We start from the raw sequence: 12,160 nt of genomic DNA, 5'->3' as shown, positions 1-12,160 counted from the left end.
ATGTACAACAATGCCAAGCAACCAGAGCTTCCAGGGACTAAGCCACTACCTAAAGACTATACATGGACTGACCCTGGACTCTGACCTCATAGGTAGCAATGAATATCCTAGTAAGATCACCAGTGGAAGGGGAAGCCCTGGGTCCTGCTAAGACTGAACCCCCAGTGAACGTGATTGTTGGGGGGAGGGTGGCAATGGGGGGAGGATGGGGAGGGGAACACCCATATAGAAGGGGAGGGGGAGGGATTAGGGGGATGTTTGACCGGAAACCGGGAAAGGGAATAACACTCGAAATGTAAATAAGAAACACTCAAGTTAATAAAAAAAAAAAAAGCAGAACATCATCTGATTTGCAACTAAAATTCCCAGATCCAGCTCCTGAATTCACTATTTCTGCTAATAGACTTCGAAGAAAAGTCCAGCTAGACTCATCCTATCTAGACCAATATGGAAACTTTCAACAGATACAACAGCAGAAATGAAAGGAAGCCAGGCTTGCTGATTTTAAAATACAATTCACCCTTCATCTCTGCATCTACATATTTTCAGGTCAAAAATCCCTAAAATCAATACATGACTTTAATGGTCTTTTAGAAAAACTGTACCTTCATCTAGGAAAGCATAAAAACAGATTTTCTATTTGGTCAACAGAACCTTACTTGCAGTTTTAAAAACCTGGGTTTTGCTGTTTTTTTTTTTTTTTTTTTTTTTTTTTTTGTGGTGCCACACATCATTATCATGTGATTAATTACTGTCAAAGAGCTATTTGGTGATTTTTTTTTCAGAAAGAAACTGTCATTTACATAACGAGCAGTCCAGCAGAATATATGCAAATTGGTGTTCAAAACCTGACAAAAGCATACTGAATATCTCCTGGATTGTAGGTTGACAGAAGATTTCTTGCTTACAACAAAATGCTATTGTTAGCTGAGAACGGAGGCTAACAGCACAGGTTTTGAACACGTTTAATAGATAGACGATTCAGACCCAACTGCCCCTAAAGGAAAGAAAGGAAATTGTACCAGTGACATTGATGGGAATAATGCAAGAAGAAATCACTTGGGCATCTTGTTTCATCTTCTCCTCAGGAGTCGGGAGAGGTAGTGCTTTGTTCCAGTTGGTCTGCTTATCCAGTGTAGAGGGAACATTGTGGATTGGGTTTTTCGGCCTCTGCCCTAACATGACATCTGTGTCTTCATCCTCTGGAGAGTGGGACTGTGAACAAAATACATTCAGATTCAGTTCCTATAGCTTACACATGTAAGGGATTTTGTAGTTCCGATTTTGTAAATTGAGGATAGAAATAAGCATGTAGGACAAAGAAAAGAGTTCTAGAAAATATAGAGTACAAGTAAATACAAGTTTTGTTTCAACAGTGAAGAGATACAGAAGGAAACAAATGGGCTTACAGAGCATGCTTTTCAGGTGAAATGGAATTCAGAGACAAGTTAGTTGATTAGAAACCCTTTCCTTCAAACTGAAGAAAACTGCCTGTCTCTAAGCCAGTGAAAAGTAGATCTATGTTCTGCATCCTTACGTTGTTATATGTTCTCTTCAAAAATCTTGAGACCTCTAGACCATGATGATCAAAGAAGGCAGATGAGATAAAAAAGCTATAAGAATGCTCAAAAAACCATGCAGGAAAACTCAAGCCATGAGAGTCTGGAACATACCACCTGGCGTATAAGTCAGCCTAAGCCAAGAGGTCATGAAAACTCTAGGAGTTAATTTTACTGCAGGAAGACAGCTTTGGTGAATGACATTTTTAAAAGTTAGTATAACTGACATTAAATGGCTGTGCAAAAGCCAAAGTAAAGAGGTGCCCCAGTACCTATTTACAGTGGAACAGACATATTCTGTCTCTGGAGTGAAAGATTCATGTGGGTTTTTCTTTCAAATTTGGATGGGTAGGAGAGTTCTAGTTTATTTTCTTTTGGCTTTGTGGTACAAAACTTTCCTTCCAGCTGTGTAAGTTCAAGGCTTTGATTTCTATATGACATTTGAAAATTGTCTATCCAAGCCTTTGATAAATATTAATGTTGCCTAACTTTTATTTCAAGCTTGGGCTCCAGGCCCAGATTATTCAAAAGGCTCCATTCCACTTTTGGTTTCAGGGTTGGGTTTCTAAACCAGTGTACTAAAAGACCCAACTTCTACCATTGAGCCTGGTTTTCTTTCTTTATACAGTTCAGAGGAAGATAGGTAACTGTATAAAATGAGTATTTCCTTTTATTTCAATAAGGTTTTAATAATCCTCTGTCCTAAAACCAGAATCACTTTAAAAAAAATCTAGTCTTTACATTGGAAACTATACTATTGGTTCGGGATCGCATATATTGTCAAATGAACTGTCCTCAAGTCTCCTTAAAGAATATACTCCGGAGCCCCTTGTTTAAAGGAAAGCCCAGCATTTACTTACCTTATCAGAGGTTTCTGCAAAGCCCCCCAACACACCCAACGGTATATGATTTCCCCCCCCATGGGAAATTTGTGTTCGCCATGAATGGTTTAAGTAAAATATTGCAACCTTCTTTCGCTCTTCAGCTTTTGTGCAGATTCCCAGTGAAGCGAATAGCTCAAATAAAGTTGGAACACAAAAGACTTTGTTTCCTAGGTAACTTTCAAAAAGAAAAAAAGTTTCGTGCATGCAGAGAGGGAGAGAGGGAGGGAGGGAGAGTGGGAGGGAGGGAGGGAAGGAAAAAGGGAGGGAGGGAGGGAGGAGACATATGTGGAGGAGGGAGGAAGGGAGGGAGGGAGGGAGGGAGAGAGAGAGAGAGAGAGAGAGAGAGAGAGAGAGAGAGAGAGAGAGAGAGAGAGAACGAACAATGAACACAGGAAAGCTGAAGAGAAAACTCCCACCACCAGAGGCCTCATTTTGCTGCAATTCTTTCCTTGAATAACAATGGGCTGAATAAGAGCTAAAGGATAGTGACCTGACTCCAGGCTCTGACTAGCAACCAAAGGACTTTTTATTAAATGGTGACAGGAACAATAGGCTGCCAGAGAATCCTCTTGCCCTGTTAGATCTCTCTCTCTCTCTCTCTCTCTCTCTCTCTCTCTCTCTCTCTCTCTCTCTCTCTCCTTTCTTTCTTTCTTTTTCTTCTCTCTCTCTCTCTCTGTCTCTGTCTCTGTCTCTGTCTCTGTCTCTGTCTCTCTCTCTCTCTCTCATTTGAAAAGCCGACTCTTTACATTTCTGACAAATACAGGGAAAACTGTAATTTCTTTCCCTGAAACTACAAATTCTAGGAGTGGTGATAGAGGATGCCTATGTTTAGTAGAACTGCAAATTACAACTCCAAGGGGGACGTTAATGGGGAACAAAACCAATGACAGGGCTGTCATTAATTCAAGTTAGGAGAATACCATTCTTTAACTTTACTTCAAAGAAAAACTATTAGTTTAAAACGGGTTTGCAATAAAGTTAAAAGAGAGAAGAAAGGGAGAGTATCTGAAAAGAGCAGGATAAGGCTGCAAAGAAATGTTCTCAGAACCAATACCTTTCTACTCCATGGGGCCATGTGGCAACATTCAGTGGGGGAGGGCGAACGGGTGCTGTTAAACTATGAAGATGAAATGCAAAAAGAAAAAAATTAAAAAATGTACACAACAGTATGCCCTAGTTAGGCCAAATCTATGAGACTAACAAACAACATTCTAGTAGAACTTCTCTCCTAAGTGATTCTGTTTTGTCTAGCAGGACAGACAGACTTTAGGCCTAGAGTTTTTCAATTCATATTCTGGCTACCTGGCTCTTCTCCTACATGATCAGGCACAATTCTTTACCATCTGAAGTAAGGTAGATGAATAGCAGCATCTGCCCTCTAGGGCTACTCTGAGAATTGCATGCGTAAATGTGTGGAGTATGTTTAGAAAATTCTTGGCACTTAATGTGCTCTATATGCTAATGCTTACTACTTCTATAACTATGGTTATATTTATCTTTACCTTATAGCTGTGAAAATGTCTTTAAAATCATAACTTCCCAATCTTTTGCATATGTGTGTGTGTATGTGTGTGTGCTTATATGTATGTTTGAATGTATGCAAATGTGTGTGTTGTCATGTTTGCATGTATGTGCAAATACACTTTTTAAGTCAGAGGCTAATCGCAGGTATCATAATTTCTCATGGGTCATCTATCTTTTGGGTTTGGTTTGGTTTGGTTTTCATAGGTGTGAGGATCTTTAATTGGTTTAGAGCTTACCAAATAGCCTAGAATGTCTAGTCAGTAAGTCCAGGGATCTGCCTGTCTCTGCCTCCCCAGCCCTGGGAATATTAGCTTATACCATCAGACCTTATTTTCACATTTAGATCTTCATGCAAGGCAAGCACTTTACCTACGGAGGCATCTCCTCAAACCTATAACTTACCCATATTTTACATACAAGTCTATCTAATTGGGAAAGAACAAATTATTTTCTTTCCTTAGAATGACTATTTTCCCATAAAAATGTCCAATCTGTATCACCTTCTCTAGACTGCTCAAGTTTGCTTCTCTCTCATTAAGCATATTTTAAGGCCATTGGTTTCCTGAATGTTTCTTTTTCATACAATCCCCACATATGGTTTAATGGTGGACTGCCAACATCTTGCAATACTTAAATTGAGGTAGAGGCCCTGTATTTTATTTTGTATTAGATGAAACAAATTATATTGCCAATTTTGCTTGGAAATTAATTTGGTCATCAGCATTCTTTCTTCAGAATCTATTAAGAAAAACATTGAAATTCCTGTTTGTTTTGAGAGAGAGAGAGAGACTCACTATCCAGTCCATGTTGATCTATAACACACAGTGAGAAAAATGTCTAAGTCCTTCAGGTACTTAGATTACAGGCATGTACTACTATTCCTGACTGAAACTCTTTAGCTTCTAGCAGGTGAGAATACACACAGGCTGCATATAGCCAAGGGCAGCTATGAATGTAGCACAATAAAAAAATTTAAACTTACCCAAAATATTGTAATTTCTTAACTATGTTTTTTCGTAACATGATTTGTATGTAGTAAATCTAATCTATATCAGCTTTTGATTCAGTTATGCATATATTATAGTACTTACCTTATAGCAAGGCTTTAATATAATACAAATTATCCTAGACAAAACATACACACCCGTGCATGTGCACACGCGTGCAACACACACACACACACACACACACACACACACACACACAGTGTTCACCCAGTAGATTGTGAATTCCTGTATCTAACTTCTTCTTTTAGTCTTTCATGTTATCAGTTGTGCCCCCTCATAAGAACTAACCAAAATATTTGCTCACTGAAATGATACCAGAGATCTGTGTGTTTTAGCAGTTATGAGAAAACCAAATAAAATTAGAGGCATATCCAAGATCTCAGGAGGGAGCAGATACCATGGAATCTCTGTCTTACTAGAGTAAATGCATAAAACCAGACAGGAAACCACCAGAAACTCTGGTTTTATAATTGAATTGGTAGGGATGGATACTGAACCTAACTATTCTTAAACCTATGGCAGGCATAGGTTTTATGAGAGCCATTCAAGATCTAATTCTAATTTAAGTCTGTAAGTTTTAACTGATAGGATTGCTCATTAATTTTTATATAGAGCAAATGTCATTTCCTCATCCCCAGTTTGTTTTGACCTGATCTTAAGACTAAGGGGTTTAAAGAGTCTAAGGCTCTCCTCCACTTAAAGATATACATTAGATATCACCTGAGTTCAGATTTGACTCTGGCTCTATACTGAGCCAGTCATAGATGATGCAGACATCTCATAAAAGAGAGCAGAATAAGGGAAATGGAGGAACAATTCATAAAAGCAAGTGAAAAGGAGCCTTAATATGTCAAGTTGATATGGGAAAGAAAATTGCTTCAAGGCTTGTGTCTCATAAAGAAATTTTCAACAACAACCAAAAAAAAAAAAAAAAAGGTAAGAGACTGCAGTTCAGGCAACATGGATGAAATTAATATTGACAAATGAATGTTGGTTGTTCATCATAAATCTCTCAAGTCAGCTCTTCTGCTGATTTTTTTTCAGGAATGAAAGATAAAGAGTGGATTTTTTCATCTGCTTGCAGAACCCACGTACATATCAAACACGTATGAGATAAAACCTGGCAATGATTAAGGGAGGCCTTGACAGAATCCAGACAACACAGACCATTGAATTAGGCCACTATAATCAAATCTAGGTCTCCTTGAATTATATTCCCTCTATCATTTTGGTAGCAGCCCCAACCAACAGCATGCAAATGCTGAAACTGAGTAGCCTTGAGCTTTGGAATGGGGAGATGGTGCCTTTTGATTACTCCACCTACATCCAGTTAGGATCCCTATAGATTTATAGTATCTGTTCATGTGATATTAAGTGAATTATGGCTTTATATATGCCATGAATTATGAACTACTTAAGTCTTGTGTTCGAAAGTGTCTACTTGCCGGGGTGTTAGTCAAAGGAAACAAATGGTTCTGATTGTTTTGGATTATAGTTTTATATGATGAATGTAAAAATCAGTTCATAGATTTTTTTCCCTCTAAATTATCTAAGAAATCAGATTGCAATACAGTGCTACCTCAGGGCATCTCTACGTGGACCAGAGTGCCACTCCTTAATAGGTACTGATGGATAAGTTGAGGAAAAGCCAGGCATTGATCAAATCTGTATAAACTAAATTATTCTTTAATAGCCTTGTGTAAATTTACCCCATTGCTCATTCGAAGGCATGCTAGCCATTATATATTCATAACTGTATTATGACTGATTCAATCGTATTCTATAAATATTTGTTGTGTTGCTATCACCTCACTGTGCCCAATATAAAGAAACAAAAATTCCTGTTAAAGAAATAAAATTCCTCCTAAAGAAATGGCATCAAATTATCCCCACCTACACATGATTTTTCAGTGAAGCTCTTAGTACAAAGTTAAACATGATATAGCATAGGAGAAAATAAGACACTATCAGCAAGGTGCATGCGAAACAACAGTTAATGGAAGAATGCTCATAGGGATCCCTGCTTTTGGAAATATCACTCAGTGTAGAAGTGGCAGCAAGCAACACATGTTTCTTTAGAATAACTGTGTGGGAAGAATGATCAGAGACCACCATTTCATTCACTCAAGAGCATTTCTTAGATGAAGGTGAAAATCAGTTCCAGTGCAAACAAACGGTCAGACTCAAAATAAAAAGAGTTTATCTCTCATGTACAGCAGACTTGCTCTATAATTCCTTTTAACTTGTCTATACTATTGATATTTTCATCAAACATGCTGAAGAAAAATGAAAAATCTATTTCTCTTTTCCTAAGCTTTCATGTTGGCCCCTCTGCCATTGATTTTGAGAGGCCTCAGTCTAAATTACTACATTGTTGAATAATCCAGGATCAATCATGTACATCTTGTTGCTAACAATAGATTTTTTTTCTTTGATGCCTCCCCTCCATTCTGGGATCTGCTGGGCCCCATTGTATTTTCAAGTCGTTTCCCTCACTTCTCATAAGACTGCCTCAACCAAACCAGAAATTACAGTTATGATCAGTGCTCAGAAGAAGAAATAACAAATATTATACTCAAAAGTAGCCAAGGAAATTTTTCTACTGAACGCTGAAAGGATATTTTCAAAAGTCGATCTTTTCTGTGGTGTATATGAGAGAGAAAAGTTCATGCCTTGACTATTGTGCCTGTAAGAAAATGTTTCTCTAAAGAGTTCAAGATTTTCCCAAATCTATTAATGCCAGAAGAAGAGGGGGGAAAAATCACTCTCCTCCACATTTTACTTTCTGTTGGGCTTTATTTCATATGCTGATAGGGGATTATTTTGCTTCAAAACTTGCCAAAAGACATCTGTTAAAATGTTGTGGGTATTCCAGCAGGAAATGTTTTGAAAAATTGGCTCTGGTTTGTGATCTAACTGATACCACATGGCATTTATAGCTGTCGAATTTCAGAGCTGATTTACGACTATCATGCTGTCTTAAACCTGAGAAGTATTTACTGGAGATGAAGCATTACCATATATTAGAAAACAGGAGTAAAACCTTAGAGTGAATAAATCGTTTACAATCCATACTAGATTTCTAGTGAGGTGATGTGGGCTTTTAATATCACTCAGCCACAGGGCTTGTTTGTCCTTAGACTAGTCTCTGCATTAATGTCCATACTATGGCCATCTGTGAGATGGAGGAGCCCCATCTGCCTCGGATTCTTCTGTGCAGGAGTGTATGTGGATGTGTTGTACATAAATATGAACTACTCTGATCTTTCTCCAAAGCTTAAAGAAGTTTGGCAATGTCTTCCCTACATGTCACTCTCTTGCTGCCGCCATAACAGATAGTCTTTCCCTTGAGACTGTCTCAAAGTCTCCCACTGGCTGGCACTGTGATCGTCTTTCCAAACATGTTTAATAATATAACTTTTGATTCATCCTTTTTTCCCATGTCTTCCACTCCTGCCCTCACCAAGCTGAATAAGCAATGGCAAGCAAAATAATGAATAAGGAAGAGGCTTAGGAGACATCCTCTGCTTTTCGTGGGTTGAGCCCCAGCCCCAACCTTCAGGTTCCCCAAAGGCATCACCCTCACCTAGCTTGTGACCGTGAACTCCAAATGTCCAATTCCATCGCTGCATACTCCTACCCAGCTTTGATGCCCAAAGAAAACCAAACCAGCAAATACGCACTTATTAAGGTGCTAAGAACTCTGACCATGAAAAAAATCCAAGGGAATGTCACTGAAGCAGAATTCAGGACAGACACAGTGGGTTGGGGTCAGGAAGGGAAATGTTTGAGAACAGATGCGTACCAAGTTCTTCTTTAGCTACTTTATGCATTCGTATCTATTTAACGTGCTAAAAGTTCTAATTCTTCAAACCTGGGGAACTTTTCTCTTAATCATTGATAAACCTGGCTTTCCAAATCATATCTTTACCGTTTTTCCTTAATGAACATAGGCGTTACTACCTCCTCAATTCTCCTGCAGTATGTCTGGCAAAAGAAAACATACAAAAGATGAACAAGTATTTACAAGTGTGCTTACCATCACCATTCACTGGGCAGCTTAAATGTAAACCATAAGGAACTATCCACAACAGAGGGGCATGCACTGCAAAGGAAGACCAAATAACATCTACTGTTGGCAAAGAGGTGGAGCAACTGGAACGCTTCGGAATTGATGAGAGTTGTTTAAAATGGCACGACCACTTTTGAGTATTAGTAAAGTTAAACATATGTTATTTTTTAATTTCCTGAGAGGTCTATGGAAGGAAGGAAAAATAAGTATACCCACAAGAAACCTTGCATAAAAATATTTACAGAAGTTATATTTGTAAAAGCCAAATAAATATAACCATGCTATTAGAAACAGCTAACCCAAATACCTGCCAACAGCAGAATGATAAACAGATTGTGGAGAGCTGTAGTCATAAAATTGTAATACCACACAATAATCTTAAAAATACACATGGGCTGACGATATGGCTTAGCAAGTAAAAGTACCTGCTTCAAAGCCTCATTGACTTCAGTTCGTTCCCCGTTGTCCATGTGGTAGAAGGGAAAAGTGACTTCTGCAGGTTTAACCTACACATGCATGCTGTGGCTTGTGCACCTGTGTGTGCACATATGCAAAATAAATAAAACATAAAAACTACTGATAATTCAAGATTGATTTTAGAAAAACATGTGAAACAAGTCAGGCCCATATCAGTGACAGAGCAGTGGTCTTGCATATGCTCAATACTCTGGGTTCAATCCTCAATGTTTCAGAAAAAAATTAAGGATGTGGAGGAAAGGAAGCCAGACACACACCAAAAAGTAGCATGTTGTCACTCTTTTTTAAAAATTAAATTCTGTTGGTAGTCATTTGGGATGTGAAATCTACCCACAGTGAGAAAAGTTTGAATGACAGGGGTAATGGTGCAATTTTTATCCAAAAATTGGCTCTCTGAAAGTAACTGTCCAACCATAAAGCATTTTGCCATAGTTGCAATGAAACAGCAATTTCTGGGGTAACAGTATTAAAAAATATTTTAAAGTTCAGGAACACTTTGTTTAATCGTGGGTTATTAATGAAATGTTTAAAACACACAGAGCTTAATAAAATCATACTTGGAAGCATTTGTGAAAAGTAGGCCTACATGAATGGACAAGCAGTCTTCAGGGAGACCCGAGTGAAGAACACTCTGTACCTACGGCTCGGCTCAGTCATTCACTGTCAGGAACTGCTCTGGACTGCCAAGGCCCACCTGCCACCCTGACTGAGAGCTTGGGGTCAGTGAGTATCTTATTCATTCCCCGTAGCCAATTCTGCCAGAGATGAGAATCTGTGGCAAGGTTCACATAGCTCTATCAATCCTCAAAGGTTGCTAACAGCCAATAAAAGATACAGGTGAGGAAAAGGCAGTCCCTGCTTTAAAGCACAAGGAGGAAAGAGTCTTGGAACTGCTACAAACACCAAAACCCCTTTCACTAGAATCAGAGGGGTGAACAAGCGGAGTCAGCAGAAGAAGCCAGAAGTGGGGAGATGTTGCCCCATTTGGGTTCCATTCCCATTGAAGCTCTGCTCAGGTAATACAGGGCAGATATACAAAAGCTCTACAAATCATCATTAACCTCACAACAGAGAAATTTTAAAGAGCATAAGACCTGTCACACACACACACACACCACCTACCTCCTGCCTGTGCTCTTTTTACTCTATGAATATTATCATATTATCAAACATGCACATACTCCAACCATGATTGGGGCACAGACCTGTTCTATGACCTTCACAACTCCCCCTGTGCTATCACTTTATAGTCGCAACGTCCCCCACTACTAACACCTAGCAGCCAGTAATCTGTTCTCCATAGCTATGGTTTTGTCATTTCGAGAATGTTTTATGGATGAAATTGTGGAATATGTAACCTTTGGAGACTAGGTTCTTTCATCCAGAATAATGGCTTTGAAATCTTCCCAGGCTGCTGTGTATATCGATAATTCCACTTTTTTTTATTGCGAAGACTATTCCATTTCCATTGTTTACCTATATTTTGAATAGTGTAAAAGCCTCAGGTCTGCGGGAGAATTCAGCCCGAGTCTATTTTGTAAAATGATGTATGCAGACGAGTAATTTTATTGACAGTTCCACAGCCAGGCTAATATTTTAAAAAGAATTTCAAAACTAAATTCTGTAACAAAGCATTTTCTTTCTTTTTCATAATATTTAATGTGAACCAGGCCCACTGGTTAAAGCTTTCTTTCATCAGCTATTGTACTGCTGATGAAGTGATTGTCTGTTGCTCCAAATCTATTCTCCTGTATTCTGCTTTGTGATGCTGGGGTTCTACAAACACTTCTGTCTTGTTAACTGCTCTTCATTAATTTCTGCCAATAGGCTACTAGAAGGAGACTAGAAAGCCAGAAGAGGAAGAAGGGGCTTTCTACTCCGTCTTGTAGCATCATCCTAGCAATGGTCCCCCACTGCAAGCTGACAGTTGGATTCATCTAACATCTGTAGCTGTGTCTACATGCCAGGTGCTATGCTGCTTTCCCTCAATTCAAAGACTGCATCAGAATAGAAACTATAATGACAGTCACTAGCAACTTATACTCAGTCTCCAAGATCCATCTAATTTCTGAGAAGGCAGGACAGATGAGCTAGTGTGAGGCATACTGAGTATCACTAGTTCTGAAAACTAATAGCAGGCTCTTCTCTTCCAGTGTATTTATTATCTTTTTGTTACCGCGACAGTTAACTGAGCAAAGCAATGTAAGGAAAGAAAGATTTTTCAAAAGCTGGCTCATAGTTTCATCCTTGTGGGGTTGGCTTGGCAGAGCCATGAGTAGAATGTTTAGCTTACATTATGGCAGAAACGAGGGAAAAAATATGAATGTTTCTTACCTAGAGAACACTGCCACCAATTTATTCTATCTTGGCTTGGCTGGTGATGGGTACCAAAGCTCAGAAGTCTTGAGTATAGCTAGAGCCAAGAATTCTAAATAATGGGTGCAGCCTTACAGGTAGTGATGGATCCGGAGCTCAGAAGGACTAAACAGAGCTAGTGGACCTCTGAGAGAGGGGCACTAGGAGACTGGACCTGACTGGTATCTATGAGGAGGTATGGTGAGGTTGGTTGTGGAAAATACATAAACAGCTGGTAGCTGAAACCAACTGCCAGTCTGGGATGAGGGACCATGGCAAGGA

The 12,160-nt window shown here is 39.0% G+C and overlaps 1 protein-coding gene across 4 annotated transcripts in view; it reads right to left on the bottom strand.

The window, feature by feature from the left end:
• The window catches only part of Nhs (NHS actin remodeling regulator), a 339,645-nt gene that overhangs the window by 13,568 nt on the left and 313,917 nt on the right, over positions 1-12,160 (bottom strand). For 3 of the 4 annotated variants that reach the window (NM_001414726.1, XM_008773173.4, XM_017602085.3), the window contains exons 4-5: positions 3,498-3,560; positions 1,023-1,215 (exon numbers count right to left, since the gene is read on the bottom strand). In NM_001414726.1, coding sequence (NP_001401655.1) covers positions 1,023-1,215; positions 3,498-3,560 — 256 coding nt within the window. The remainder of the gene's footprint in view (positions 1-1,022; positions 1,216-3,497; positions 3,561-12,160) is intronic. The other variant, NM_001191733.1, reaches the window with a different exon arrangement.

This window comes from Rattus norvegicus, chromosome X (assembly GCF_036323735.1).
Source record: "Rattus norvegicus strain BN/NHsdMcwi chromosome X, GRCr8, whole genome shotgun sequence".
NCBI classification, from domain to species: domain Eukaryota; kingdom Metazoa; phylum Chordata; class Mammalia; order Rodentia; family Muridae; genus Rattus; species Rattus norvegicus.
The sequence above is the reverse complement of the archived record's forward strand: the minus strand, read 5'-3'. Positions and strand labels throughout refer to the sequence as shown.